This window comes from Ictalurus furcatus, chromosome 9 (assembly GCF_023375685.1).
Source record: "Ictalurus furcatus strain D&B chromosome 9, Billie_1.0, whole genome shotgun sequence".
Taxonomy (NCBI): Eukaryota; Metazoa; Chordata; class Actinopteri; order Siluriformes; family Ictaluridae; genus Ictalurus; species Ictalurus furcatus.
In genome coordinates, this window is record NC_071263.1 from 26306971 (window position 1) to 26331970 (window position 25000).

Consider the following 25000-nt stretch of genomic DNA (forward strand, 5'->3'; position numbering starts at 1 on the left):
TCCCCCTCACTCTCCTTGCTGATGGAAGGGATTTCCTGTGAGCAGATGCAGCCTTGCCTTTTGATGTAGGAGCACAATAACAGTAGTGCCAGAGCTCGCTCTGATTCAAATGGCCTGGTGTTGAAAGTCAGGTGCAGAGTTTTTGGCCTTGCTCTCAGACTTCAGACACACTTTTCCTCCAGCTTACCCAGTCACATTACTGCAGTTTGGCCTGCTTTACAACAGTCCCAGTTGCTTTATCGCAGTCTAGCCTGCTTTACTATGGTCCCAGTTGCTTTACTGCGGTCCAGCCTTACTTACAACAGTCCCAGTTGCTTTACTGCAGTCTGGCTTGCTTTACAACAGTCCCGGTCGCTTTACTGCAGTCCATCCTGCTTTACAACAGCCCCGGTCGATTTACCGCAGTCCCGCCTGCTTTACAACAGTCTTGGTCACTTTACTGCAGTCCATCCTGCTTTACAACAGTCCCGGTCACTTTACTGCAGTCCATCCTGCTTTACAACAGCCCCAATCGCTTTACTGCAATCCCACCAGCTTTACAACAGTCTTGGTCACTTTACTGCAGTCCATCCTGCTTTACAACGTCTCGGTCACTTTACTGCAGTCCATCCTGCGTTACAATAGTCCCGTTTGCTTTACTGCAGTCCATCCTGCTTTACAACAGTCCCGGTCGCTTGACTGCAGTCCAGCCTGCTTTACAACAATCCCGGTCGCTTTACTGCAATCCCGCTTGCTTTACAACAGTCTTGGTCACTTAACTGCAGTCCCAGTCGCTTTACTGCAGTCCCAGTCGCTTTACTGCAGTCCCGGTCGCTTTACTGCACTCCCGCCTGCTTTACTGCAGCCCCTATCGCTTTACTGCAGTCCTGCCTGCTTTACTGCAGTCCCAGTCACTTTACTGCAGTCCTGCCTGCTTTACTGCAGTCCCAGTCACTTTACTGCAGCCCCGCCTGCTTTACTGCAGTCCCAGTCACTTTACTGCAGTTCTCTTACGTCCTACCTGCTTTACTGCACTTTTGGGCTGCTTTATGGCTTCTTGACGGTGTCTCTGTGTGGAGATTCCCACATCAAACACACCTTCATTTCTGTTTACTAAAGTATCATGAAACATAAGTTAAAAAACAGAAGAATTCCTAAAAGGACTCACTATCATTACATTTTTTTTTGTTACTGAGAATTGTTTTCCCCTCTGAACATTTTTTAAGTCAGGCCAAAAAATGAATCTCGCTCGCTCTCTCTCGCTCTCTCTCTCTCTCGTTCGCTCTCTCTCCCTCTCTCTCGCTCGCTCTCTCTCTCTCTCTCTCTCTCTCTCTCTCTCTCTCTCTCGCTCTCCCTCTCTCTCGCTCGCTCTCTCTCTCTCACTCACTCACTGTCTCATCAAAAATCAGTTCTGATGCATTTCCTCTTTTTTCTCCAAACAAAAGGAGGATAAACTGCTCCTCTCCCAGGAGAAATCTTCACATTCACAACTCCTCCAGGACTTGTGCTGCTGGGACGGTCTTTAAACACACGCGCACACATACACACACACACACACACACACACACACACACACACACACACACACATTTGTCTGTCTCTCTCTCTCTCTCTCTACTTTTAACGAACTCTCTCTTCCTCTCTCACACACACCTCTGGTCGTCCCAGTCGCCTCTCATTAGTAATTGTGCGTATGCGCAGGCCTTGGCGCTGACTGATAACTGTCTGCGGCGTGCAGTCGAGCGCAACATTAGTCACGCATCATACACACACACACACACACACACACACACACACACACTTCTACCTCAATAACACCCAGCACAATAATGATCACGGCGATAACATATAAACAAGGGGTTAGATCTCACTGAGGGGATACCCCCTTATATCTGTCCCAGCCAGGGCTGCCAAAGGGGCACAGGGGGCAGGTGTTGAGACAGAGGGGTGGTAGAGGGTCTTGGGGTCCTTGGGGAGAGAATGAGCCTAGCGAGGCTTTTTAAGAATAGAAGCCCGTTTGTTTTCTTAAGACATTAACATGAGGAGAATTAGGCCAGGTTAAAGGGCTCCGTGGCGGTCTGTCTCTAGAGACACACACACACGCACACACACACACACACACTGTGAGTAAATTCTTTTTGTTTATATAGAACCTCTCTCACACTCGAGCTGGATTTATAATTGAATTAAAAAGTGGGGGAAAGAGGAAATCTAAGCTGGAGATTTGTCGAGAGAAAATCAGGTATAGGTCTTAAAGCAGAAAACGGACAGTCGTTAGTCCCGCAGTGTGAAAAGCCACAAATACTGAATAATCTTCACCCCGTAGACCCCAGGCTAGTTTTAGGACACACGCCAGGAGCAGAGGACCCGAGTGAGCATGGATAAACACAAAAAGGACAGTTTTAACTACCATCATATTCACACCATATTCATCACTAGCCCAAAGCACATAGAATTTCACCTTCAGACGCTGTCATTTATTTTTCCACAAATCAGAGTCATGTAGTGTCAGACCTCATGTAAGCAAAACGATCTGAGGTAACTTCACAGCTCGAAGACTTGTACGGTGCTAATCTGGTAGCTGTGAGCTTTCTTTTATGCTTCATAGCTGCAGTACAACTCTAACGAGATTAAACACTAAACACGTGTTGTCTAATCGGACACGTTTGAGATGAATTCCCTTAAAAGAGTGAAAACGTGCACGTCGGCGTTGTCTGGTCTGCTGCTTTAATGGGAGATATTTCCGTTTCGCACGTCAGACTAGCTACAAGTGATTCGTTAAAAGTTACGAGGACCGAACTCGCGTTTTTTTTCTTCTCCCCGTCAGCAAAAAACACACGCGGCCGACCGGGCACCTGATGGCCGATCTTATCGTCCGACGCTTAACCCGAGTCCGACCCGAGCGTTTCGATTCGACTGTCTAAACAGCCGTGTCACTGGTGACGGCAGCTCTGGCAGCGGGAAGCTAATTACCGCGGCGTGTTTGAAAAGTCGTTATTTCGGAATAAACCGACGAAAGTCTTCCCGAGTGCGTGTACGCGTCTGTGATCGTCTTTATTAGTCAGTCAGATTCTCATGCACACCCCAGCGAGCCAGTGCGGCACGCTAACGATGTTTCTCCCCTTTCGCTCTCAAGCAGTGGAACGTGTTCGCTAATTGCGAACTTTATTAGACGTTTCCCTTTTCTAATTGACGTCAGCGAACGTTCTTCTGGAAGGGGAAGGAAAACAACAGGCGCTGTTTCGCTTTCCGGTCCGCTTGCCATGTTGGACTCGAGCTGTAATAATAACGCGCTTGATAGGGACGGAGCTCCAAAACAATAGCATGTTCGATTTGCATAATCTGAATATATTTTCTGGCTGCGGGTTTTGCCGAAAGTCGACTTAATTGCCTCCTTCCTTTCTGCTGCTGTGAGTTAATGCGGACTGGCTGAGAAACATTTTATTTATTTATTTATTTTTTTAAGCGTTCCTCAGCATTTCATAATTAAACGTTTTCTTTTTGGCCGCGCGTGTGTCTAATTTGTCCTTTGATTTAACGTTAACCCACACTTTCTTTCTTCTCTCTCTTTTTGTTACTTCTTTAATGCTTATTTAAATGAGTTTGTCCTCTGCTTCTTGAAGTTAAGTGATGTTTTTCCCCTTTTGCTTACTCTTCTTTCTTTCATTGCTCTCTCTCTCTCTGTCTCTCTCTCTCTCTCTGTCTGTCCCTTGCAGAATAACAGCGAGGAGCTGAAGGCCGAGCGTCTGCGCAGGGCGACCGAGCGTCTCCGCAGCCCCGTCGTCTTCAGCAAGGAATCAGCCGTGCGCAAGACGCAGCTCAAGTCTTTCAGCCAGTATGTGGAGAGCAGGCCAGGTAAGACTCCGCCCACAGACGGACCTCAGATCCTCTCTCACGTAAACGTTCCCCCGTGTCCTGAATGGATCACGTCTACCTCATCCACAACAAGTGGATCACGGGTATTCTTCGCGCACCATTTGGGCACTAATCAATTGCGGTGCATTGTGGGATATCATCGGATACACGTCGGATCCTCGTTGAAATCGCTGTAACGTCGTATGTTTAATTCACTGGTGATGGAAACGTCCATTTTATACACAATATAATATCGCATTCGTTATATTAGAGATGCATCTGCGTACTCGCTGTGATTCGTCTGTGATTCGTCTGTGATTCGTCTGTGATTCGTCTGTGAATCGTCTGTGATTCGAACCAAATCAGTTCTTTATTCTGATATTTTGACTTCCACGAGCCGTAAGCCGTAATCAAGATTAAAACAAACCCAAAAAAAAAAAAGGCTTGAAATATTTCACTTTATGTGTAATGAATCTAAAATATATGAAAGTTCAATTTTTTGGATTAAATTACGGGGGAGGGGGGGGAACAAACTTTTCCACCATATTCAAATATTTCGAGATGCACCTGTATATTTTCAGCTTGTCGTACGTTGAATAATATGCTTGGAATTCTTGAATATAGTTTTCTCATTCTGTTGTTCCTTTTGTATTACCTTACCGGGCGAGTTATGCAGATATAGATATTGTGTGCGTGTGTGTGGGGCCTGTGCAAAAGTTTCGACACCCTACTAATTCAGTACTTTGGGTGTTTACTAATAAATAAATAAATAAAACTTATCACAGCTTGCAAATGCTTTTTGAAGCCAGCTAGGAGTACGTCAGACTTTTGCATAAGATCAGGAACGTCCACTCTGTATCAGTTCAGTTGTTCGAGCGTAGCTTTAAGACAGAAGTGACTCTACAGCAGAAAGCCCTCAGTCAGTGAATCATAATTTCCCAGAATTCAGCTTCTAGCTTCAGAGAGAGTCTCCGCTCAGACACTAATTTGTTTTACTGTTCAAATATCCTTTTTTCTTTTTTCTTTTTTTTCTTTTTTTTAACCAATAGTATTCGTATCTACCAACAAGAAAATGATAATCTGGTTAAGAATGAAAAGTCACTTAAACACAGAAGCGAAGACGTAACTCCAGTGTAATGTGTTTCGTCATAACCGTGACGTCGCTGGTTTAACCTGATGGACCTGGACTTTAGACAGGAAATGAACTCTACACAGCGTGTGTGCGATAATATTTCATATCGTATGCTTTTTAAAAATGTATTTATTTATTTATTTATTTATAGTACAGCCCAGGTTTTGGGTGGCGGGGGTTAAGGGGCTGGGGGGGGGTGTCAGAGTAAAAAGAATTTAACTCGGCGGTATAGGAGTAATGATGAAACCCACAACACTCTTAAAAATCATATTGTGATGTAATTTAAAGCAGAATTGAATGTTTTATAATAATATTGCTCTCCCTCACTCCATACTGTACTAGCACTAACTGTTGCGCCTGTAACAGCCGCTCTAATGTACTCACTAATACTCTTACTTTCTCAGACACTTTCACGTCCCAGTTTGCCCTGTCCATCCTCTCGTCTTTTTTTTTTTTCTTTGCTAGAGGTGAAGAGGCAGAGGTCGGTGCCTGAGGACCTGAAGCGAGCGGGTGAGGACCGGATCAGTTCCTCAGAGGCGGAAAACCGAAAGCCGGCAGAAGACGAGGTGCGTCCCGATTCTCTTTATTCGGATTCTTATCCTGCTCGTAATTCCTGAGTGACACGTTCACCCTCACACACACTGGGGGTTTTGTTTATTTATTTATTTATTTATTTATTTATTTATTTATTGGGGGGGAGGTGATCATTTCTACCTTTAAGCCGGAGCGACTCCGACTCGGATAAATTAGACGGGTACTGACGATCCTGAGATTAGGAATCGAGAGGAAAAAGTAATCGTGTCTTTCTTCGTGTCTTCTTTTCTTTTTGTAGCAAGAGACCGTAATTATTGCACTAAACAGAAACCGTGTATGAAGGGACGGTGTGTGTTTGTGCATCTCCGTGTGTGTGTGTGAGAGAGAGATAGAGTTAAAAAGAGCGAGGCTTGGTGAGAACAGGAGAGCGAGGTATACGCGAGAGCACGAGGCCGTGCCGAGACCCTGACCGGACCCGTCTCTCTGTGCGGAGGTTAATCGGTGTTGAACCCGCCCATTACCCCCGGCTCAGCCAGAATTACCCTCCCAATGATGTTTGCATTAATATAATATATATGGTAATTTCTAGCCTTAATTATGGCGGCGCGGGGGCGCTGATCATGTGTAAAATTGATTCGTGGGAGAAATGCAGCGATAGAGCTGCAGCAGGAGAGGAGCCCGTGATGGACAGCGCCAAGAAAATGCAGTGTAGGGAGGGAGGTGGGGGGGGGGAATAACCTCTTCCTCTCTCACTCCTCTTTATCGCTCTGTTTCTTCTTTCCTATTAAAAATACACCGGATCAGCACTAACTATGTGTCCATCATTTATGAATGTACACTCGTTTTTTTTTTTTTTCTTCCCTCCCCCCCGCCATCCTCCGTCGTTTCTCAGACCCGGGGGGGTGCGACTGGCCCGAGGGAGAGACGATAAGGCATGTGTTTGTGTTTGCAAGCATTTTTAAAGAAAATAAACTTTGTGACTGGGACAGCATTTTGGTGTCCAGTAGTTAATGTGAAAGGAGGTGTGTGTGTGTGTGTGTGTGTGTGTGTGAGTGTGTAAATGAGTGTGTGAGGGTGTGTAAGGGTGTGTTCACCTCTGTCAGGTCTCCTGCTGACAGGCCTTAGGCGTTGCTCCACCTTACCACTGTATTTCAATTTACCCCTGCGTGTGTGTGTTTCCTATTGACAAGCCCACTGACCCTTCTCACAGTGTGTGTGTGTGGGTGGGTGGGTGGGTGTGTGTGTGTAGTCTATAGGCTCGTATTGGATTAGAGAGCTAAGTAGGGAAGGTAAATATTACACCCGATGCTTGAAAACCACAAATTCCAATACATATGTTATGCATTGTGCGTATTTATTTATTAATTTATCTATACTAGATTCTCGAAGCGGATTGGTCGATTAATTTTCTTTAACAGCGGCTCCGAGAGTCGATCCGGTGCGGTTTTCTGCAAGGAGATGTTTGTTTACGGCTTACGGAAGGAGTCGTCGTAACGCTCGGGCGAAGCTGTGAACTTCAGGTTTTCCGGTCTTCAGGACGGAGGAGTTTGTGGGTCATCAGTAAGATGATGAGAAAGACGAAGAGACGCCGGTGAGGGACCAAAACATTACAGCGAGCGAACGAACGAACGAACGAACTCGATTCGAGGATGTTCGACGAAATGAAATGTAAATGAAAACGGATAAAAAGTACATCGTGTCGTCATGTAATAAATAAATAATGGCTCTAGCCCTGGAGCGTCGCTGGGGTGTTGGAAGAATAAAACCCCGCTGTCATCGGAGACGAATCCGCTTCAGGGTGGGAACGCCAGCACATCTCACCGTTGATCGTTTTCCAGCAGCCGCATGACTCGAAGTGATTATTCCTTACTGAACGTCCTCAGGAGAGGGAAACCGCCACAGGAAGTGGATTTTAACACGTCGTAAACTTGTTATTCTCAGAAAATCGTGTCACGTCCTATCGACATTCATATCAGTAGTAACGCGAGGACTTCTCTCTCCCTGACTTTTTACGCTGCGTTTTGTTCCGAAATCCGCCGCTTTCCGAAGTATCCGGATCCTCTAAAGGTCCCTGTCTCGATGTGCGGCGTTTTTAACCAGAACGAAACCCCTGTTCTCAGGCATCGAGGGTAAAATGAGAACACGGATACGTATGTGCACTGTAGGTTCGACATTTATTTATTCATTCATTCATTCATTTATTTATTTATTTTAGCTTCCCTCAGGTTTGATTTCCAGAAAATGATTCGCACGCGTGAATATCGAATATTAGGATATCGTTACAGTCGTATGTGTTTTGGATCGTAAAGATTAAGGAGAAATGGGATACATACTGTTGGAGAAGTGTAAAATTGGAGAGATCGCATTACATTTCGCAAGTAAAATAACAAATTATTCCCTGTGGCATGTTTTTAATGTCCACAATAAATAACAAACCCATCCTTGCTTGTGTTTTTTTTTGTTTGTTTGTTTGTTTGTTTGTTTGTTTGTTTGCTGCTGTGTGTCATAAATAAGAACCAGGATGTGGTTTTATGTAGAAGTGACCTTCACTCAATGATGATTAGCCTCTCTCTTTCTGCCGCCCCCCCCCACCTCCCTTTTCTCTTTCCCTTTCCCTCTCCCCTTCAGGTTCTCTTTCTCTTCTTCTCTTTTCCTCCTTCGGTCTTTCTCACCCTTCTTCTCCGTCAATTTCTCTCTTTCCCGCTCCTCTTTTCTGTTTGTTCTTGTGTTTACATGTAGAATGTGACATCAGTGATGATTAACCTCTCTCGCTCTCTCTCTCTCTCTCTCTCTCTCTCTCTCTCGCGCTCTCTCTCTCGCGCTCTCTCTCTCTCTCTCTCTGTTTCTCTCAGAAGGCGTTCAGAGACACGAGTCAGTACGTGGTGGGCGAGCTGGTGGCTCTGGAGAGCGAGCAGAGGCAGATCGACACGCGCGCCTCGTGTGTGGAGAAGCGCCTGCGCTATCTCATGGACACAGGTAGCGCGCCCAATTTGCGCCCTAAACAGGGTCTGGCGAATCGAGCGCGGCCCGACTCTCTCCGAGTTTCGGGGGGAAGTGGGGGGCCGTTTGAAGCGGGACGGAGGAGGGGGGGGATATGAAAAGGCTCTCCGGCTCTCTGGACCACGGCGATAAGCCGAGCTTCACCGAGAACGATAACGGCCACTGATAGCGCAGCCGAGCGCAACACGCATCCAATATCTGGCCTTCATTGATATGCTGTAGCGGAGAGAGGGAAAGAGGGAGGAGTAGACAGAGAAAGTGTGTGTGTGTGTGTGTGTGTGTGTGTGTGTGTGTGTGTGTGTCAGAAACGGAATTTTAGTGAGGAGCCAAAAAAATAATAGCATGTGCACATAGATATACATACTAGTGCGTCCTCTGCCTGTGTTTGTCGAACACACATGCACGTGTAAAGAGGATCCGCCGTGTGTAAGGGCGAGGTAAAGGGCACGGTTTTGGCCACTAAAATGTTGTAAAGATGATGCTCGGCAAACAGGGAACGGCTAAAATTGGAGCACAGCGTCCAGCCATGCGGCCACTGATACTAAACAAGGGAGGAGAGAGAGAGGGAGGGAGGGAGGGAGGGAGAGAGAGAGAGAGTGGGGGCAAAATAGATGCTTTGGTTTATATGCGTCTCAGTCGCATTGCTCTCGTATCAAGACTATCTCCATTTTGCGTTTGCCAACACCACCAGCACCCCCCCCCCTCTTCCTTTCCCTCCAGCTCTTTCTCGGCTCGTCTCGAGTCTACAGACACCGGAGCCATTGTGCGAGCCTGAAGGGCTTTTTCGCTGTGATGTGATATGAACCCAAGCCGGTTAGCAGCTCAGGACACAAACCAAACAGCCTGAGATAGATCAACATGCTCAAGAGTGTGTGTGTGTGTGTGTGTGTGTGTGGAAAAGAGAGAAAGTTACTAAAAAAGATCCTATCCTGTCTCTTGTGCATATTCCTTTCCTAGGAATTTAAACATTATGCACTTAGTGTCCTTGTTGACCCGTGCAACCCTGCATAAGCACGTGTTTTCCTGGTTCCTGATGATGATGATGATGATGAACAGTCATTATACAGCATCCAGAACGGAGCGTTCGCATCTTCCTAATCTCGTTAATATGTAAAAGATCAATTTCGCTTTAGTTCTCGCGTTTTCGAAAGTGATTTCCAGTCAAGCGCGGTCGATTCCTGTCCACGAGGTCCAGACGCGAACGTTCACGGCACACGCGTATACCGTCTCCGAAATAGCCGTACCCAACTGTACTTTCTCCTCGTCGCTGGCGTGGCGTCATCGACGGGAGACCTCGTGTACATTTGACTCTGCATTCTATAATAAATCGTTTAAGGATCACCGATTGACGTTAAAGCTCTACTTTATGAGCTAATTAAAGACACGACCTACAACCGTCCCAGGTAAAAAGATCGATCCTAAGCTTACCTCTTTTTTTTTTGTTTTGTTTCGGAGAGTGTCACGCACACAGGATCGTCAGGCGTCGTTAAAAGTCCTCCCCGAGCCGTCATATCGAGCGACGTTAAGAACGATGCGTGACGGCTGCGGGTTTTACGACGGGAGTCGTGCGCTTCTCACTTTTTGTTCTAATGAACAAAATAGCTAGCTAACGCTAACGTTGACGAACGCCGTCGCACCGAGACGGCCGACGTGTAAACAAAGATCAACGTGCGGGTTCATCTCCATGCCAACGGAGTTAATAAACCCAACCCAAAGTGTGAAATGAATGAAATGGAGCCTATACGATATCCACCTGTATGCAGATATAATGTCTAGATCATTCAGGTAAAGTGGTGTGTGTGTGTGTGTGTGTGTGTGTGTGTGTGTGTGTGTGTGTGTGTGTGAGAGAGAGAGAGAGAATACAGATAAATTGGAAGGGTTAAAACCGATGGCTTCTACCGTGACACTTTTGGGAGCGCAGATCTCCATTTCTGTATTAATTCCGTCTTTCTTTCATTCATTTGCTCATTATCCATTGAGTCATTTCATTCAGCCATTCATGAGCGTTATAAATGGGATCGATGTAAACCTTTTAACTCCTTCCCATTCTCTCCCTCCTCATCTTTCTCCCTTTCTGCTTTATTTTTTTTTTTTTTTCCTCTTCCCCTCCTCCCGTAGCCCTGTGCTGCCTCTTTAGATTATACACCGTGCACTGAATTCGATTTTTTTTTTTTTTTTTTTTAATACTTTTTTTTTTTTCTTTCTTATGAGCGCCGAGTCAGCTCTCCCCAGAAGACTTGGCAGTAATTGGGCCGCTTAATTTATTTACCGTGCGCAGTTCACAGCACATTAGAGAACGGAGATAATTGAACAAGAATTGTCAAGTGTCTTCTGATATCAGGCACATTACAGAAGGGAGCGCGCCTCCGAAAAAAACCCCTCCATTTCCATGCAACCATTGTTTATAGTAATTAAGTACACAGATTTATTCCTTGGTCGCCTTCCAAGCTTATGGCAAGCGCCATTGTTGTCCTCTATTAATATGTAATCAGTAAATAGTTTAATTTTCTAATCTGCAGTTGGAGAATTCGCTTTCTAACAACTCTTAATTACGGCGGTGCCCTAATGATGCGAGCTCGGCGCAGACTCCGGCGCTCGGGGCTCTCGCTGCAGCTCGCGCTTAATGAACTCGTTATTCTTTCACCAGAGGGAGAAGTGTCCTTCACATGGAGGAAAATGAATAATAATCGAATAAAATAAATACGCCTACATCGACGGCGCCGGTGATACTCGTTCGGGTTATCGTCACGTCTCGATGTTTATTGTCGTCCTTTAAAAAAAAAATGAATACGTTCTAATGAACACATCGAATTTGAAGAGTGATGGACGAGGGGGAAGAAAGGGGGATGGGGGGGAGGTAAAAAAAAAAAAAAAAAAGGTCTCCGAACGGTCAATCTGTCGCACCACAGAATGTTTCGGTGTTGTATTGAGAATTTTATCAGCTGCGCTTTTGATATCGGTCCGGCTTTTTGGAACGCACCTGCTCGACATCCATCTCTATTTATGCATTCGTGCACACATATGATTTTCAAATCGCCTCATAACCCAGCACAATGGACGCAATTATGAAAATAATGGCTTCTAAAGGCACTCGGCGAAGCTCACACCTACCGAGCGCTCGATAAGACAGATAACAAAAATAAAAAATAAAAAAAAGCAGGCAGAAAGGGAAAAGGACGAGTTTTAGCCGAGATTAACATATGTTTAAAAATTGCACTCGAGCCTGATAAGACTGACACAGGTTTTATTGCACTCTAATCCCTCTCGGTTTTTTTTTTCTTTTTTTTTTTTTTTTCCTTCTTCTTCTTAACCCCCTCCGTTCATCTCAGTCACAGATATTCATACGAGACGGATATCGTCGGCTCAGTGTAGTGTAAGGACGAACCGTCGCGTAATGACGCGGCTGTCAGACTCCTCGCTTATTCTCAGCTTTCGCACGTTTTCGTACGCGCTTGTCGTTTGTCTCGGCGTAATTGTCGGCTCTCGTCTCGGGTGTTACGTCGGCCAGGAATAATTTCGTGTGTGTGTTTTGTGTCTAAAACTCAATTGTTATTTTTTTTTCGGGGCGGGGAGAGAGTGTGTTAGTTTGTGTTTGGGTGTTGGTGGTAGGGGTGGTGGTGTGGGGGGTGGGGCTAATATCCAACCCCTTTAGTTTAGCAGAAGATTTAAGCTCGGCTACGTGAGCAGCATGGAGATCCGGCCTCCGAGCTCGGGCAACACAAACAGCCCGCGCAGCTTTAAGTATATTATCAGGCGAGTTCTTTCAGAAACGTATTGCTTAAAGAAGCTTAACATTAATTATTGTAACTTTGGGAAGATTACATCCACAGCGGCCGTGTAAGCGGTGGCGTACTCCTCTTGACCTCCTATGCAAGAGCTTAAAGACACAAGAATGGCATTTCCCCGCAGCATTAATGGGATAACCGGTATAATCTTTCAACAGTAAGAGTGGGGAAAAAAAAGTGTTTAGAGTGTAATACCTGTCATTCTGAGGAAGAGGATGTCTCTGGGAATCAACACACACACACACACACACACACGTGTTTATGTCGTGCCATTGTCGCAAACTCTCTCTGTCTTTCTCTCTCTCTCTCTCTCTCGCTTCTGCTCTCTGGACTCAGTACCTTGTCCACTCTAATTTCAAAGACCAAAGACTTCATTTAGCCTCCCCGCCAAGCATGCGCGCCGAGCGGCAGTAAGTAAGCCTGGAGACAAACGCTGGAATTTGCCTCATAAAGCCGGCGCTTTTGGAGCGGCTGCAAAGGCCGGAGCCCGATCAGGAGGTGACCGGCTCTTCAGATTTAATGCCGGATTTTGCCGTGTCCCCCATCAAACAACAACAAAAAAAAAAACTTCAAAGGGAGGTTAACACCAGAGCGGTCCATTTTCAGCTGGGGTGCGTTTACAATCTTTATTTTATTTTGGTCGTCTTATTGCATCCTATTTATGTATATTTTTTTATATATATAACTAATTCAAGTTAGAAGAATCCAGGCCCACTAGTGACTCATTGACGCCTGTTGGTTCATACACAGAGAGAGAGAGAAGGAGCTCGACTCTGAGAGTCAGGTCAACGAAGGACTAAAGAACAAGCTGGTCTCGCACCACCTTTAAAACCGTCTGTCCCCCGAAACGGCGAACGCACCGTTCCGTTAGTTAAGTTGCACTGACTTTGCGGTCCAGCATCCCCCCCCCAACCCCATTCCCACACCATCTTCAGCTCTCAACCCCCCCCCCCCCCACCCAAATGCGAGGACGGGTTTTTTCTTCTTTCTCCTTTCGGTCTGGTGTCAGCCTTTCAAACATTCTTTAACAGTTGGATGAAAGGGGATTTTTAGGAAGATTAGGGAACGGGATCCTCCAGGCATTGTCTGAAAATCTTAAGATAAAACGCGCACGGTGGATGGAGCCAGTGGGAGTGGAGGGGAGGGGGTGGGTGGGTGGGTGTGGGGGGAGGGTTTTGTTGCTTGCTGCAGATAGGCTTCTCATTCAAAGATGTCTAATATAGATTTATAATTCTTTTCTTTCTTTTTTTTTTTTTTAATGGAAATTATGACGAGTCGACGGCGTCCCTCCTCTTCAAGTTCTTTCTCGTTTTTTTTTTTTTCCTCCTCTGTTCTCCTCTCTCACGCCACGGTGTTCGGTGGCTGCTGCTTGCTTTTTTTTTTTTTTCTTTTTTTTTTTAAATCGTTGGCGAGAAGTTGAGTTAAACGGCGCGCCGCGTACGGCGTAGCGGGCAGCTCGTGATAGGCCCGATTAGCATTTTCGAAAGGCGCCACAACGACGCCGCTTATTATAATCTCCCTTTTATTGAAGCATCTCGAAGGCCTTTTCATCCTTCCAGTAGCTCTCAGCCAAAGCTTCGAGTGTCTCGGCCTGCGAAAGCTGCTATGATGTGGAGACGCAGCCAAAAACACACTAATCCTGCCTCTTTCACGATTACACTGTAGCATTGCATGTTTTCGGTCTTTTTTGTCGCCATGCGGACGCTTCGCCTCTCTCTTTTTTCCCCACTTGTGTGCGGTTTGACGTCCGTTCCTGACAATTATCATGGAATCGGTTAAATGATAGCTTTGCTCCGTCGGTCTGGGCTGAAATCGACAAATTAAGGCCTTAGCAAACCAGTTTGGGTGCATAGAGAACCCATTTGCGTAATTGATCGTTATTTGGTTAACAAATCGTTCACTGACGACATAATTGAATTTTAGCCATGCGGTCCATTAACAGACCTTTTCATATGGTAACTGATTAAGACACACTTTACAATTAAGTGTAATGACACGGGAGGAGGGGAGGGGGGGGAGGTGTGGGTGGGGGCTGGCCTGTAATTAGGGCTTTCATGTGCTAACAGGCCCTGCTATGCTAGCCCGGTTGTTGTTCATTTGCCTTTGTATGGGGCCCGCACATTCCTGGTGCTCGAATCCGAAAGCCAAACCAGCTTATTTCATCTAATGGAAACGACAATTTAAACGCCATTGTCCTGCCGTTAGGGAGAGATGAAGAGATACCCGGGGAATTGAGTCCTGTACTTACAGTAGGGGAGGGGACTCATTATCAATTTGTCCTTAAGCAAACCTGACAGGCAGAGGGAGAGAGAGAATGAGAGGGGAGGGAGGTGGGGGGGGAAGAAAACGACAGAATCCACAATGCAGATATGGAAAGCAGGGCTAATAGTGTTAGCACATCCATTACTCGCTCGGTTTAATTCATTAAGCGGACAGGGCGGCGACTGTGTTGGCCTTGTTGAAATGCGTGCAATATGACACAGCTCAAATTTGTTCTAGCGCATAGCCTGGGGGTAGAGGAGAGACACTGGGGGTCCTAATGCAGGGGGAGGGGCAACTATCAAATAGGAACTGCGGGGAGTGGCAATACACACACTGACTGTGTGGTACCTCCATACTGACTTATCTCATTTCTCTCTCTCTCTCTCATATCCTCTCTCTCTCTCTCTCTCTCTCTCTCTCTCTCTCTCTCTCTCTCTCTCTCTCATATCCTCTCCCTCTCTCTCTCTCTCATATATATCCTCTCTCTCTCTCTCTCTCTCTCTCTCTCTCTCATATATATCCTCTCTCTCTCTCTCTCTCTCATATATATCCTCTCTCTCTCTCTCTCTCTCTCTCTCTCTCTCTCATATATATCCTCTCTCTCTCTCATATATCCTCTCTCTCTCTCTCTCATATATCCTCTCTCTCTCTTTCTCTCTCTCTCATATATATCCTCTCTCTCTCTCTCTCTCTCTCTCATATATATCCTCTCTCTCTCTCTCTCTCTCTCTCATATATATCCTCTCTCTCTCATATATATCCTCTCTCTCTCTCTCTCTCATATATATCCTCTCTCTCTCTCTCTCTCTCTCTCTCATATATATCCTCTCTCTCTCTCTCTCTCTCTCATATATATCCTCTCTCTCTCATATATATCCTCTCTCTCTCTCTCTCTCATATATATCCTCTCTCTCTCTCTCTCTCTCATATATATCCTCTCTCTCTCTCTCTCTCTCATATATATCCTCTCTCTCTCTCTCTCTCTCTCTCTCTCTCATATATATCCTCTCTCTCTCTCTCTCTCTCATATATATCCTCTCTCTCTCTCTCTCTCTCATATATATCCTCTCTCTCTCTCTCTCTCTCTCTCTCTCATATATATCCTCTCTCTCTCTCTCTCTCTCTCTCATATATATCCTCTCTCTCTCATATATATCCTCTCTCTCTCTCTCTCTCATATATATCCTCTCTCTCTCTCTCTCTCTCATATATATCCTCTCTCTCTCTCTCTCTCTCATATATATCCTCTCTCTCTCTCTCTCTCTCTCATATATATCCTCTCTCTCTCTCTCATATATATCCTCTCTCTCTCTCTCATATATCCTCTCTCTCTCTCTCTCTCATATATCCTCTCTCTCTCTCCCCTTGTATCCAGTCATCTGGAGTCTTTTTCCTCCTCTTCATCGTCATTTCGCATTAATGCGTTTATGATCCAGGCAGCCTTCAAGACTTCAGCTGTGTGTGAAAATGTTCTTTTCTCTGTTACGATGGACAGCAGGAGACGGAACCGACGTCTAAACCGATCACGCGCGTTCTTTTCATCGTCACCAGTCAGCTCTGGATCCTCACTCGCCGTCCAAAAAAAACACAAACCCTAACTTATACGATTTCTTTCTCACCCCACATGTAATCGATTAGCTAAGACACGTTCGGTGTGTGACGTTTACTTCTCGAGTCTTTTTTTATTTTATTTATTTATTTATTTATTTTTACCGGAGCTACGACGCCAGTGAAATGACTCCGTAATGGAAGTCTGTTATGAAATGAATCTTGAGTATAAAAACGATTGCACCTGCTTCACTGTCCACCTGAACACTGACACGGTACTGAGCAGCCGTCTTCGTAGCATTCCACACAAGACGAGAAGAAACACACACACACACACACACACACACACACAGGATAGCTGGAAGTTATGCAGATATTGGATTAGTTCAGGTATTATGGGACACTATTTCTTCTTCCTTTTCTTCCCCCCCCCCCCCGTGTCTTCATCTTACTGTTGTTCTTTTTCTTCTTCCTTTCCTCATTTCTCTCCTTCTCCTCCTCCTCCTTCTTCTTCTTTCTTTCTCTTTGATTTGTTGTTCTTATCATTTGTCTTCCTCTTCTTCTCTTTCCCCCCATCTTCATATTACCGCTCTTATGTTTCTTCTTTCTCCTCATCATCATCTTTTTCTTTTTTCCTCCTCTTATATTTATTCTTATTCTTCTTTGTCTTCCTCCTTTGCTTCTATCTTCTTTTCTTCCTTTCTGTTGTCTCGGTCTTCTTTGTACTCTTCTTCCTCCTCTTCTTCTTCTTTTTCTCCCCCCCCGCCCCCCACCTTATATTTATTCTTGTTCTTCTTTGTCTTCCTCGTCTTCTTCTATCCTCCCTTCTTCCTTTTAGTTGTCATGGTCCTCTTTGTATTCTTCTTCTTCCTTCTTCCTCTTATTATTCTTCCTCGACCTCTTCGTTGTTCTACTTTTTTCCCCTCTTATTCGTCTTCCTCCGCTTCCTTAATCTCTTCTTCTTCTTCTTCTTCCTCGACCTCTTTGTCCTCTTCTTCTTCTCCTCCACCTTGTTTTACTTCATTCCCTTCTTTCTCTTCAAACTATTCTTCTTCTCCTTCTTCCTCTTGTTCGTCTTCCTTGTCTTCTTCGTCTCCTTCCTGTCAGTGTCCTTTCACGTAATATATATCTGAAATTCTGTGTGGTATTTTATCGGTTGTAGAAGAACTTGTTCGTCCCCGATGTTAAACGTGGTGTAAATATGGGCCAACCTTACAGTTTTACAAACTAGATTATCTGAAAATGAGAACCTGTAGCTTAGCCACGGTGTGTAACGCACGTTTATAAAGAAATCGGTGTCATTTTCTTTGCGAAACCGTCGCTTTAATCATTATTTATTAATGCTAAACCACTATTTGCTTCTGTTGGCCTTTGGTTTGCTTTCTTTATGTTAAATAGGTACCGTCAAGCTTTTCTTCCCACGTTCGCTGTACGCAGATGCGCGTTCTTTACTACGAGTACTGCACGCAGTATGTTAAACGCTTCTCGAAATGAAACTGTAGCAAACGTGTGTGAATTTTCAGAGCTATTAGTTAAGTGTAGGTTATCCAGCGAGGCGTTAATCCATCAAAGGAACGCTAACGAAGGAAATTACAAAGGGGGTGGAGCATCAGGACGCCGAGAGAGTCGTGCTAGTGTGTCGGCTCTGTAGGTAGGCATACGTAGCTGGATTAGCCCGTTTAGTCGGAGGAGTAGACGTCTGTCCTGTTCGGTGTCAAAAAATAAAAAACAGATCCCGTAGTCATGGTAGAAATTTGGTTTTACGTTCAGCACACATAGCAGTAACGATTACAGCCAAGGGTTGGCAGGGGCGGACTTGTTTACAGCAGCGTTCATGAGAGTCCAACTGAAACGGTTCCATTTGGCCGCGTCAAAGATTTTCCTCATGCAAACACAGATCCATATGCATGTCTTCCTTCTCCTGTCCTCGAGGAGTTTCTCTTTTCTACATGCACCAACCCTTCACCCCCTCATGCCAACAGGCCTCTCCTCTGTCAACTAATCAGTGCCTCAGATGGATGCATTGTGGCTCTATGCAAATCTATTTACATTGGAATAGCGGTATCCGTGGGGTGGGTGGTTGGGGGAGGAGGAAGGGGGGGGGAGGTTATGGGGTGCGATCCTAAACCCAGACACCAGAGTTTTGGGGGGAAAGAGAATACCCAAGGCCAACAAATAAATGAAAGTTTGCCCAAATCCGCCAGATAATGGCCACTGTGTTCCGACTAACCAGGGTGGAGAGATAAACGCAGGGATTACTCGGGGGTTTTGCATCAGTTGCTTTCTGCTGGGTGGCCTCACTTGTCAAAAAAAACGGAGATGAATGGAGGGAAAAGGGGGGAAGAAAAAAAAAATAAATAATTTAACACAAGAACATTCACATGGCACATTGAGAAAAGGAGTACGGCTAATTCCATCAAAGCTGGAGGAATCGAGTATTAATTTATTCTGCCCCCTCCCCCCCTCCCTCGCCGCTGTAGCTATTGTCGCTTCGATTGTTGATCACTTTGGTAACATGTGATCCGAGTCACTTTTGAAGGCAGCACGGCGTTAAGCCGAAGATTTTCCTGCCACCAAATTATTGACACTGACCGCTTTGTAAGCTTTATTGGTTGTAGTAGAAATCTAGAAATGAACACTGCAGGGGTTTCCATCTCGGGGTAGAGGAAATAACTCCTGCGTCCTGCAGTAAATATTTCTTTACCTTTTCAACGTAACATCAACAGAATCGACGTCAGCTATTTAAAAAAAAAAAAAAAAAAAAGAAGTAAAAAATCCAAATCAAATCCATTCCAGACGAGCTTAAAACATTATTCTGGAATACTGAAGTGTCTGTTCTCATAACGCCCGTTATTAGCATCTCTTATTGTGGTGTTTTTTGGGTTTTTTTCCGTCCCCTCAGCTACCATTACTTGCTAGAATAAGTTCTAGTAAGACGACTTCCGTCAAATAGTACGGTTTGGGCGTGAGTTTCAATCCAAACGTATCTGATATCTATCAGCAAGTGAGAAAGTGTCGAATTTTATTCCTTTATTTATTTATTACACGTTTTCACACGTCGGGCGAGAGCCGGCGTGGCGCGACGTTGGCGAAAGTGTGGAGAGATGCTGAGATGTGTCGTCTGAATGGAGCGCTTTAAGAGGCAACAGATTACGACTTGCATGGCGTTTCCTCGCCGCTCTGGGGGAAATGAGCTGTTGACATACTTCAGGGTCATCGTTCGAGATAGCGGGCCAGCCACCAGGACGGCCCCGATAAACCCATCCATCTAGACCTTTATCCATTTCGCTACAACTAGGGAAGGCAGACGCGAAATGGAGATGCAGAGTGTTGGCACTGAGGGGGTTTTTTTTTTTTTGATGAGGAGCTGCCAGAACAGCATGGTTATTGGTGTAGGATTAGCTCTGTTTGCTAACAGACGGCGTGCTAGACGGCCATGTTGTTTGATTAAGCGGGGCATGATGTTATTTGAAACCTTATGCTGCTATTTTACATTAAAAAAATAATTAAAAAAACACAAAAACTTGTCAGATATTCTGTCAGGAAGCCTGTCAGTCAAGGATAGTAGATATGTCAGGAATAAACCGCTACTCTTTCGATCTCAAGGTTAATTATTTTCCTATATAATGTTTATTCCTCGTATATACCTCTTACACCAATTCGCCAAGTATAACCATTTAAAAATGTTACTTATTAAAGCACGGGGCCATACTTTTTATCCGTTTATAGTTACATTTACATGTTCTGGACCGTCCGCTAACAACTTCTGTTAGTGCTCACACTTATAAACAGACATTCTCTTTCTCTTTGTGTATAAGATTTATTTATAAAAAAAACAACGCAACTTGTTTCATCCCTAAGAATCTGGAAAGCGCAAAATACCCAAGACTTTCATGTGGCAGAAGACGTACTGGTACTGGAGACTCCTTCCGTTCAAGTTAAATAAACATCTCCTTATATAAGGCGTCACCATATCAAGAATTATAAAAAAAAAAATTTCTTTATTCAATAGCAACGTAATTTTTTTTAAATATTAGATTTAGATTATGTGGAGCGTCCGACGTAGAAGTCCCCGTGAATGACGTTAGAGCGAGCGCGTGAATGTGGACGTGTGATGTGAATTACGGCTGACGTTATTGTCCAAGCTGCCGTTTATAGAAAATGAATCAACAGCTTCCGACCAGTCAGAATCGAGATGAGGAACAAGATCCTCGCGTGTATTGATCATAACGTAAACGCGAGGAAGGAATACGGACATCACGTACGCGTGGAGTCGTCGACGTCGTCGTGCAGTGTCTCGAGTACGTTCCGTGTTATTTAAAAAAAAATAAATTAAAAAAAAGGGGAAAATTCCTTATAATTCTCTTGTGTAACCCAGGGTTAGTGTAGCTCCCCGCTGTGAGGTAGACCCAGAGGAAAGACAAAAGCACAATGAAACGGAGAGCTTACCACCAACCGCTCGTGCTGGAGCTCTAGAGCAGGGCTGCTATACATCACGGCCTCTCCAATTCTGTCCCGATGCTAATGAGCCGGCTCTGATCTTTCCTCCGCTTCCCATGTTTTCAACATCTTCAAGGACCACATGGCGCTAGCAAAATAAAGACAACTAAATGAGAATTTTTAGCGCTTTTTGTGTCGGCCCGGCTCGGAGCCTTTCAGCCAGCATCACTCATTTAATCTTCCTTCTGAGAAAGAAAGGAGAAGAAAATGGAAGAAAAGGAGGGGAGGGGGGGGCGGAAAAAGGTAAAAATGTGCAACAAGGAGTTGGAGACGGTGTCGTGGGGGTGGGGGTGGGTGAGGTGGAGGAGTCGCAAACTTTCCTCTTCGGGGACGAGTTGAGAATTAAATCGATCTCTAAATCGCAAACGTGTTCTGCTTTCAGTCTTGACAAAACGACTTTCCGTACAAAATGGTGTATTTTCCAAATACAAGAGGGAATATTTATTTTTTTTTCTTCCCTTCTAAAGCTCAATAATATCGCTGACACATCTCCGAGTCCACTTGAAAGGTCCCGAACAAGAGCATGAGATAAAGGGTGAAAGAAGTTCCTGGTCCCCTGCTGGGGGTGGAACCTGAATTCTCTCTCTTTAACAGCAGCGTTCTCTAGAAAAGGCATTGGGAAGTACCTCGCATTAGCTCTGGAGATCACTAGTTAATAGGATGATGTCTTTTAGCTTTTGTTATGAGATTATTAACCCGGGATAGGTTGCCATTCTTATCCGAGCCACAACTTGGAGAGCCTGTTGAGCACGAGTGCCAAAACGCATTGTTCCTGGCTTCTTATTGTTCAGACCCTTTTAATGAAACACCTTTTTTTTTTTTTTTTTTTTTTTTTCCCCTCCCCCCGAGGGCTTCACCAGGTGATCTTTCTTGCACCGCTCTCTCATCTGCCACTCGTGCAATATTAATTACCTGAAGGGTCTTGCTTTCCCCCCGCCCCAAAAGCCCTTGAGCACAGGCTCTGTGTTTAATATAGCCCCAAAGTGGAGCGAAGAATGAAGTTATAGGGATAGTCGAAATAAGAATGAGAGCAGGAGAATGAGATCTGTGTTTAGCCCTAAACCCAAGAGGCTCATTTTAGAGACCTGTATTTTGGGTTGCTTTTGTTAAGGACTCGGTTATTGATTGATTTTTTTTTTTTTTTTTTTTTGTAGCACATTTCAAGTCTGAGATGCACTGAGGGATTCAGTTCACCTGTTGGCTTGAGCAGAAAGTATTAGCTTTGTATGTACTGTATGTTTTTGTATTTCTCATGGTAAGTATGTTACCATTGCCCAGTTTAGACCTTTGAATGACACACGAACAGTAAAACATGCAAATGCTGTCATATTCCGTGACTATTTATTTATTTATTTATTTAAAGAACGTTTCACCTTAGGGCCGTCCTGACTCGTCATGTTTTCCGTTCAATTTCTTCTCCCAGTTTGTCCATCACTATTCATCACTTTAATATTTCAGCGGGACTGACAAGAAGCGTAATAGTTGTTTTGTAACGTAAACTGTCTGTCCAGTCCGTGCGATAGCAGGCAGGGATTAAGGCGAAAGGTGCGGCCCCGGCTAGCCGATAGTCTGTCAGGCCGTGATAATGTTTATTGATTTATTTTTTTTTTTAAGTGCAGTTTAATAGAGTAGGGGGTCGCAGACAGATATTTTATATTGCGATCGCTCACTGACGGTTGCCAGACAGAACGAAAATCCACGTCGCTCCGGCTTTCGTACAAGCCGTGCGGGCCGCTGTGTGAAACGATGAACGAAATGAACATTTTTGCCTAAACAGTGGGAAAACATGAGAGAAATCTATTATCAGGTGGCTGTTTGTTTTACCCCTCGAGCGCGGGACGTCTTGGCCGTGAGCTCGGGAATCCGGGCTGTTTGCAGAGTGGCTGTTTGCGTTCTCAGCAGTAAGGAGACAGACAAGTGTGACATATTAGACGGAACCCTATCTTCAAACAATTACATGAATGACGGCGCGATAACGCTGTATGTATAGCTGCGGACTTTTCTCTCATTAAAAGCGACTTTGTCGATCCCGGCAGCTTCTCACCCCACAGTTTAAGAGCGCTTATGGTTATGAATTCTTTCTCTTAAGCCGCAAAGCAAGCACCGTCGGGCCAACAATACCGGTGGCAAATTGAAATCCTGCTCGTGTAGCGGATTGGAGCTTTTCTTCAGGATTTTAAATACTTGTGTTCAGCAAGTGTTGATATGGTCAGCATGATAGAATCCATTGGAATCGCACCGTCTTCAGTAAATCATCTGTTAAACGTGATCACAGAAACATGCCGTGCGCAGACGAGCACTCCGGGTTACTGTGGGTGTTTGTTTTTGATGAATTCTGGCATTGTTTTTGAAAATTTCATGCTCAAATTCATGCAGGTTACTCTATAACCGAGACACACCGTTTGTTTTATTATATTGATGGCTCCCCATGATTGCAGTGTTTAGCTAATATAGTATACACTCTCGGTACGCTATATTTATCCTAGCTTGCAGTCTGAAACCAGAAACATTTGAGCTGCTAGAACAGCAGTACTGATTGGTGCTAGCGTAGAGTACGAATAGCAGTGTTCTACTAACTAAAGCGCTAACTCTAACTACTGCTACTGTTTACACCTGCGCATTGAGCTGCTAGCACCCCAGCCTAACAATTATCCAATCCTGTATTATGAACAGTAAGATTATATTACAATACTAACAGTACTGAGTGTTCATTGTTTTTATTTCACCCCTTAACTCATATTAATAGTAATCCTGAGAACATTTAAGATCGTTCTGCGGTTTTTAAGATCTAGATAATAACTATACTTTTATTTTATCGTTTTCATTACTGTCCCTCAATCGTTTATTTCTAAAGAACTATATGAGCTATGTAAATGACAATGATCATGTCTGTACGAGTAGTACTACTTGGAAGTGCTGACTAGTTTAACAACCACTGCTATGCTCTACTACCGTACCAAAACTAATAGTGCGTTTGAATGCAAACACTGCTAGTAATAATAATAATAATAATAATATACCAATACCTGACAAGTAATGATTCGACTGCTAGTACTAATAATATTTCTTATAATATTACTTATTCTAGCACTGCTTAGTATGATGTGTATTAGTACCTATACTTTATTAGTGTTTAATTAGTATAATAGTAGTAGTATACGATCATTAATACTACTACTATAGCTGCAATAATAATGAGTACACTATTGGTTTCTGATCGTTTTTAATTCCTATATAGTATACTACTATTATCACTATAATCATAATGATGTGATTGCACTACTGACTTCTAATAGTTAGTATTTAATTATTATTAGTTAGTATTAACTAGTATTTAATTAGATACTGATATGGATATTATATATTTATCATACTAATACCACATCCTGGCTAATCTGTTTATACTAATACTATACACTTAATTAGTTAATACCATACTAATGTCATCTACACTGTCATTAATACTACTTCTATACTATAGCTGCAATACCAATGTGACTACACTATAGGCTACTAATAGTTAGTGTGTGTGTATATATATATATATATATATATATATATATATATATATATATATATATATGATGGCTACATATATATATATATATATATATATATATATATATATATATATATATATATATATATATATATACTAACTATTAGAAGTCAGTAGTGCAATCACATCATTATGATTATAGTGATAATAGTAGTATACTATATAGGAATTAAAAACGATCAGAAACCAATAGTGTACTCATTATTATTGCAGCTATAGTAGTAGTATTAATGATAGTATACTACAACTATTATACTAATTAAACACTAATAAAGTATAGGTACTAATACACATCATACTAAGCAGTGCTAGTATAAGTAATATTATAAGAAATATTATTAGTACTAGCTGTCGAATCATTACTTGTCAGGTATTGGTATATTATTATTATTATTATTATTATTATTATTATTATTATTATATAAATGGACTAAAATATACACTGTTTCAGTCGTGACATGAGAATGCAGGACACGTAAAGTTTCATGATTCACCAAGAAAACATAAAATAAAAATAAAAAAAATTGTACTTCACTTTAAAAAAAAAAAAAAAAAAAAAAAAAAACAAAAACAAATAAACAACAGTGAAAAATTTAAAAACAACAATAAATGGAATAAAAAGCCAAAATGATTTCGATATAATTTTCATAAGTTGCTGAGAATGCTGAAAGGGGTTAGGGTTCGGGACAGCCACCTTGAAAGTATAGAAAGTATCCAATAAATTATATGTGTATATATATAAATCTTACTGATATTTTTAATATCATTGTAGGTTTCCGTAGATAATAGAAGGAGTAATCTTAGTAAACGTCTAAGATTTGAATACTTATATGCTTTTATTTTTTT

At 43.4% G+C, this 25000-nt stretch overlaps 1 protein-coding gene across 5 annotated transcripts in view; it reads left to right on the forward strand.

The window, feature by feature from the left end:
• The window catches only part of ehbp1 (EH domain binding protein 1), a 163483-nt gene that overhangs the window by 122971 nt on the left and 15512 nt on the right, over positions 1 to 25000 (forward strand). For 4 of the 5 annotated variants that reach the window (XM_053632663.1, XM_053632666.1, XM_053632667.1 and 1 more), the window contains 3 exons: positions 3696 to 3834; positions 5432 to 5532; positions 8353 to 8476. In XM_053632663.1, the coding sequence (XP_053488638.1) occupies positions 3696 to 3834; positions 5432 to 5532; positions 8353 to 8476 (364 nt within the window). The remainder of the gene's footprint in view (positions 1 to 3695; positions 3835 to 5431; positions 5533 to 8352; positions 8477 to 25000) is intronic. The other variant, XM_053632664.1, reaches the window with a different exon arrangement.